Source organism: Athalia rosae, chromosome 6, assembly GCF_917208135.1.
Source record: "Athalia rosae chromosome 6, iyAthRosa1.1, whole genome shotgun sequence".
Lineage (NCBI taxonomy): Eukaryota > Metazoa > Arthropoda > Insecta > Hymenoptera > Athaliidae > Athalia > Athalia rosae.
The window spans coordinates 8,329,590-8,336,519 of record NC_064031.1 but is presented as its reverse complement, the minus strand read 5'-3'; the positions used below and the strand labels follow the sequence as shown (position 1 = coordinate 8,336,519).

The following is a 6,930-nucleotide window of genomic DNA, read 5'->3' as shown; positions in this document are numbered from 1 at the left end:
ATGTCATTCCCATCATTTTCATGATATTCAACATTTTCGACTTTTTCACCATTTCTATCATTTTAAAAATTTTCGTTATTTTCAGCATTTTTGACCTTTCCAACATTGACAATTTCCGACATTTTCGACCTTTTTACCCTTCCGTAATTTTCAACATCTCTGATGTTTCCGCCATTTTCATCGTTTCTACTGTTTCTGTCATTTTTACTATTTTCATTGTTTTCACTATTTTTGTCATCTTGAACATCTCCGTCATCTTCACGATTTTCGTAATTTTCAACATTCTCATTATTCTTACCATTTTCGTCAGGCCAATAATTTCAACCTTATAATCATTTTCATCGTTTCCACCGATTTGATTCTCTCCACCATCTTCGTTATTCTCATTATTTTCGTCATCCTGAACATGGGCCATTCCACGTGAACCGGATCAGTCACCTCCCAGATATTTTCTCGATTTGGCATGTCGATTGTCCATGGGGAGTTAGACTTTTGTGCCGAAGAATTTTTGAATTAGTGCAAATTTCGATTTATTATTACCAATCGAAAAATTGAGCAGCGGTTTCTTCAAAAAATCATAACTCCGTCAGAAATAATATGGATTTAATTTTTTTTCCAGCATTCACGCGGATAAAGCCATAGATTGAGGAAAAAAATGAATGGTGCCAAAAAAGTTCATTTATCATTCGTTCATTCAACAATTGAATTTTAAATGATTTTTAAAACACCGACGGATAGCACCGAAAAATTTAGAAAAAAAGGCTGACATATACTTTGAACTATATTACAGCCTGTGAATCAATTTCGGAGATGCGTTCGGCTTTGTTTTCGAGTGAAAAATCATCAAAGTTAGCGGCGCGCGCAAATTCGAGCTCGTCGACGCTTATGCGCGTAATGACGCGCGTCGAGCGACAGAGAATACCCTGCCTACTTTCCATGGCCCATTTTCGCGATGATCGACACCGTTAAAAAATCTGAAAACAATACTATAGCTTTCCCATGACTCTCCGAAGCGATAGAGTCAAGTTACCGAAATGTGTTATTTCTCGTTTTCGAGATATGAGGACGCATTAAGACACAATAATACACAGTGATTCTAAAAAGGAACTATAGTTCAAATCAAAGTACGGTAATACAGTTTTTACCAACACGAAATAACTAAAAGAACCAGATATATTGGATACGTGGCCCTCTAGCGGACGGTTGTTGAAGTAAAAAAAAAAACAATAAAATAATTTTTTGCGCTAATATGAAAAAAACTTGATCTGAAGGGATCATAATAGAAGCAGAATTGAGCATTGTTGGTGAATTAAAGAGTATAATTAGCGAAATAAAAATTATTTACTAAAAAGTACGAAAATCCCATGTTAATTAAATAGGAAAAGTATCGTTATTTAGGCAGGGTTGAACGGTATCGTAAAATTTTTTTTCTATTTCTGAAATTGTTCATAGGTAAAAAAAAAACGATTTTGACGATACCCAAGTCGAAATAGCCAACTTGGTGAATATAAGACACCCTAATAGATATATTATACAAGCATCGTATACTATATCATACAATATGAATATCATTCATAGATAAAATATATTTTAAAACATATAGGAAAGCCTTTACGAAATGACTGTGGATGTATGTAATATGCCGAGCGAGATGATTTTCACAAAACATATGTCTATTATACCGGACATCTCAAAGATATCCAATATGTCTTAGTGAAGCGATAGGAGATATCCTATGGATATCCGATTGATCCCAGACGTAAATGAAATATTTTAAGGATATCTCATTAGTCCTGGATATTTGTGGGCTTCATAAGACTTAAGTTGGACATCCTGTAGATGTCCTGTGCTTCATGGGCACAATCTTCGACCTTTCAAAAATTTTCATCATCTTCACTATCTCATCACCATTTCCGTAATTTTCACTATCCTTGTCGTTTTCAGCTTTTTAATCATTTTTACTATTTCGATCATTTTCAATATTCCCGACCTTCTCACTTTTCTTATGATTTGTCTTTTTCCTTCATTTTCAACATTTCTGTTGATTTCACCATCTTCGTCGATTCCACTATTCTCTTCGTTTGTATCTTTTTCATCATTTTCGCTATTATCGTAATGTACACCATTTTTATCATGTTCACTATTTCCGTCATTTTCAACATCTTCGACTTTTGAATTATTTCGTCATTTTCAACACTTTCATAATTTTCGGCATTTCCGACCTTTCCAACATCTCCATCATATACACTTTCTTCATTATTTGCACTTTTCTGTCATCTCTGATATTTTTGTAATTTCTACGATTCTCGTCATCTTCATCATTTTTATAATTTTCACCATTTCCATGAAATACAATATTTCAGACCTTCTTACCATTTTCATCACTTTCGCCATTTCCGTGATTTTCAACTTTTAGACCTTTCTCACTATTTTCGTCATTTCCAACATTTTTGTCATTTCAACGATTTTGATAATTTTTAATATTTCCATCATTTTCTCTTATTTCATCAAATTCTACATTTTTTACCTATCTACTATTTCATCATTCTTAACATTTCTATGATTTTCGGCCCTTTTCACCTTTCTTACACTTTCGTCATTTTTACTTCCGTTGTCGTTTTTAACATTACCATCATTTTTACCATTCCCGTCATTTTCAACATCTTTGACCTTTGTACCATTTTTATCGCTTTGTTTCGTCCGGAACTTAGTCCAAACGTCTCGCTCAACCATTCTTACTAATTCCCAATACATATCAATCATTAACAACAATTTTCCCAGACGCAACCCGATATCTTTCTCGCTGCCTTCCATTTAACCGCTATCGGTCATTGCTCGACCTTTCATCAGCATGACATGCAAGTGCAACGACCTTCCGATTTGCACCCTGTCAGCTACACATGTACTCCCACTTCACTTACATGTTTTCCCAATAAAACAAATCAACCTCAATTCCAAATTTTCAAATCGAAATTACTTCCGAACTTAGAACCGAATAGTACGGTTTTCCAGGACATAGTTCCTTAGTCAAACACCGGAATCCTGAATCGGTCACTCTACAATTATTCATCGAACACACCTGCGAGCCTCCCCGAGCCTGGTCAATGTTAAAATTCCTCTTTAAGACCTAATCACGTCTGATTACGCCTATAGGTCTCTACAAGTTCAGAAAATAAACATATTCCTCATCGTATTCACTAACAATAATAACGCCAGTGAACCTTTTACCGACCCAACATTGGTAGCAGCGTTTACCGACGTAACAAATTGGTGGCAGCGGTGAACTTTTCGTTTTTGTAGAAAACATCAGAGCTAATTAATTAAATCAACCAACATTTTTCGAACACATCAATTTTGTAACAAATTGGTGGCAGCGAAAACCTTCTAGTTTTGTTCGGAAACTTCAAAGATGTGAGTAAAATTTGAACTTATTCGCTAAAGAGTGACGTATTCAATCATATCGCGACAAAGCGACGACAAATCTCTAAATCAGCAACAATGGACAATTAGTAATCAATTTTGCGGACATTTGATGACTACAAATCGCGACGTCAAGACATAACAGTTGACCGTGATTAATGGTGACCGAAGAACTCAGTAATCTTCACCGAGTACTGAAATTCTCAAACAGTGCTGTGTTAATTGCATAGACTCCCTCGTTATTCTTCGATGAGGCAGTAATTTTGCTAAGCATCAAAAAAGTGGAAATTATCTCGATAACAACTGGACAATAACCGGAAAACAGCAGCAGTGATAGCTTTGTGTAGCAGTTACCAGTAGCAGAGAGAACCTACAATTCCGTCAGCACCCGGACACCGCAGAAAACGCTGACAACACATCATCGGGCCCAGCTGATCGGACAACTGGGCCAAGGTCAACAGGACAACACGCGTCACGCTTACACCTGTAGGCACCTGTCATGCTAGAGCGGGGATAAGGCGTAAAGAATCGACAATTGTCGGGTAATGCCGATAATTGTCGACTCGACGTATCCTCAAAAATTAGTCCTCTTCTCCCTGGGCCGTCATGACGAGTAGACGTGAGCGATGATAAGATAAGTTCATAGAGATACGTACATATATATATATATATTTAATTAATGTAATGTGCCAGGGAGATCGAGCTCATTACCGAATATCATTGCATTATTGTCTCTATATCCCGCTCGCCTTTCTTTTATTAATCACGTCATGTATAAATAGTCGACGGTCCCTGATTTTATTTTATACACCTGTATTCGTTCTATTTATTCATATACACTGTGTCGCGTGCTATTTATTCTTACCATACCTGTTATTCGTTCCTTTTGTGATATATTGGCGTCTCATTATTTTACACGCAAACATATATGTACGGCAAGAGGATCCAAGAAATTATATAACTATTGTACATAATGAGCGCCCTGACAACTTATAACTAAATTAAAGACAATAATACCTGCCAACAAATATTGACCAACGTGTAACCTTAATTCATAGCGGATATTCAAAATAAAAGAATCGTTACACACCTCACAGAAAATTCAGCTAACCCACATCTATATCATCGTAGCTGCACTCCTGTGAGTCGTTTGAATCATTCATCTAACAATTAGTGTTCCATAGCTATAAAATGGATATAAAGTTAGCAAATCAAAATGAACCATCAGGAAGATAATAGTTTCTCTTCCATGTCAATCCAACACGCATCAGGCGTACTTCCGACATTCAACGGAAAAAATATGTCGTACGGGGTATTCGTGACCAGAGTAAATAAAATTCAAAATTTGATAAACCCGCGAGATCACTCTCAATTCGCGTTCTAAGTGCAGCTCAAATTAGAGGGCAAAGCAGTTAGGCGCATGAAGCCAGAGTCGGTAAACCTCGCCGATACACTTAGGCCGCTGTCCCATGGACTCCGTATTCGTTGCGGAGTTATTCCGGTCAACCGATCCGCAATCTAGGGTTTTTCCAAGAGCCAATCAGCAGCGCTCCGGCATTCTCGACTCCGGGCTTTCTTAAATGCCGTTCTCCCATGGTCCGAAATTTTTACGGACGTAACAATGTTCTGCCAATTGCAGTGTCTCCTTCTGGCGCACAATTCGAAATGCACGATTTTGATTTGATAATGAGGTTCCGAGAGCGTACAGTCCGCAATCATGTGCCAGACGAACTTGAAAACACCGGACCATATCCGTAAAAGCAAAAAGACAACACAAATATTGACAGCACATATCAACAGAAGAATAATAACAAACGAGAAGAGCGAGCATTAAAGTGACGTGAACACGAACAGCATTACCTCAACCGTTAACTGAATCATCAGTCAACGCCTCAACTCTATTACAGAGTATTATCAATTCATTACCTGCGTGATAATAATGGATGCAGAAACTTTATTGATATCCATCTCTGTTTTGTGGATAAAGTGGCGTAAAATTCGGCAGCCTTCGCAGCAGCGAATTATGCGCAGAAAGTTGTTGAAGTTATTGACGATGCACGAATTTATGGAGGCTGAAGAACACCAAAGACCTCGCAGATTTTGGGTGCGACCGATATTTGAATTGGAAAGTCGACTTCGCCAGGGTGCAAGCAATAACTTAGTTCGAGAGATGCTGTTACATGATCATGAGAAGTATATTACCTATTTTCGAATGACGCCTGAATGTTTTGAAAAGTTGCTGGCTCTCACAGGACCCAACTTGACAAAAAAGACGGTAGTGCGTACTCCAATCTCAGCTCGTACTCGACTCGAAATCGTACTGCGTTATCTGGCATCCGGGGACAGTATGGTATCAATTTCATTTGCCTTTAGAATCGGAAACAATACTGCATCTAAAATTATTGCTGAAGGTTGTGAAGAAATTTGGCGATGTTTAAAAGACACAGTATTCTTGGTTGACAACGCAGAGAATTGGACATCTGTAGCAGAAGATTTTGAAGCAAAATGGAATTTTCCGAATTGTATTGGGGCTATTGATGGGAAACACGTCACGCTGCAAGTGAGTATATGCGAGGTACCCGTTTAACTAGTTGTGATGATGTGATAAACATATTGATGCCGGTATTTTTTAATAGGCTCCAGCAAATAGTGGTTCCACATTTTATAACTATAAGGGCAGTCACAGCATAGTACTGCTGGCGTGTAGTGATGCGCACTATCGCTTCACATTAGTGGATATTGGAGCAGAAGGTCGTCAGAGCGATGGCGGGGTCTTCAGAAATAGTGAGATGGGTGGTACGTTTGAGGGAGATCGGTTTCAACTACCTTCATCTCGAGCTGTTAGCAGTGATGGACCAATCTTGCCATATGTTCTTGTGGCTGATGAAGCTTTTCCGCTCACAGAATACATGATGAGACCTTATCCTCGAAGCCGTGCATTAGATCGGAGAAAAAAAGTCTTTAATTACCGGCTCAGTAGGGCTCGCAGAGTGGTTGAAAGCGCATTTGGTATTCTTGCAGCAAAATGGAGGATCTTTCGTAAGCCAATTGAGGCATCTGTACCCACTGCTAAGAAAATTGTGCAAGCAGCGTGTTGCCTCCATAATTATATATTATCGTACGAGGCAGAAACGCCTTTGCGGCCAAGATTTTATTCAACTTTAAGCACTGATGAACGGTGTGCAACCTCCCTTGGGCTTTCTGACATCCAATATCTTGGACCACACACACGCAGTCGACATGCAACACAGATAAGGGAAGACTATGCTACCTTTTTCGAAGGCGCAGGTGCAGTTCCCTGGCAATGGGAGAGAGCAATGCAGAACGATTTTTAAAACATTGTTAAATGATTCGGCTTGTGCAAAAACTTGGTTTGTCTACCGCTTGCTTACCCAATAGCTCTAAATCTATAAATATGTATCAATAAATTGTTTTCCCGATTATAATTTCTCCACCGTTTTGAAATACTTCAGAGTTAAGATTCAAGTTTCCCATTTAGGTGAAGAGTTA

The 6,930-nt window shown here is 38.3% G+C and overlaps 1 protein-coding gene across 1 annotated transcript; it reads left to right on the top strand.

Annotated features, from left to right (window-relative positions):
- Positions 1-529: 529 nt before the first annotated feature.
- LOC125499676 (protein ALP1-like) lies at positions 530-6,894 on the top strand. Its single transcript, XM_048656572.1, has 2 exons — positions 530-5,980; positions 6,057-6,894. The coding sequence occupies exons 1-2, from the start codon at positions 5,360-5,362 to the stop codon at positions 6,753-6,755; spliced, it is 1,320 nt and encodes a 439-aa protein (XP_048512529.1). The 5' UTR covers positions 530-5,359; the 3' UTR covers positions 6,756-6,894.
- Positions 6,895-6,930: the final 36 nt, after the last annotated feature.

What these genes read in the sequence shown, in the direction of transcription:
- LOC125499676 (XM_048656572.1), top strand. Translation starts at nt 5,360, where the DNA reads ATGGATGCAGAAACTTTATTGATATCCATCTCTGTTTTGTGGATAAAG. An exon ending in GGAAACACGTCACGCTGCAA is followed by an intron (nt 5,981 to 6,056) that starts GTGAGTATATGC and finishes ATTTTTTAATAG; the next exon opens with GCTCCAGCAAATAGTGGTTC.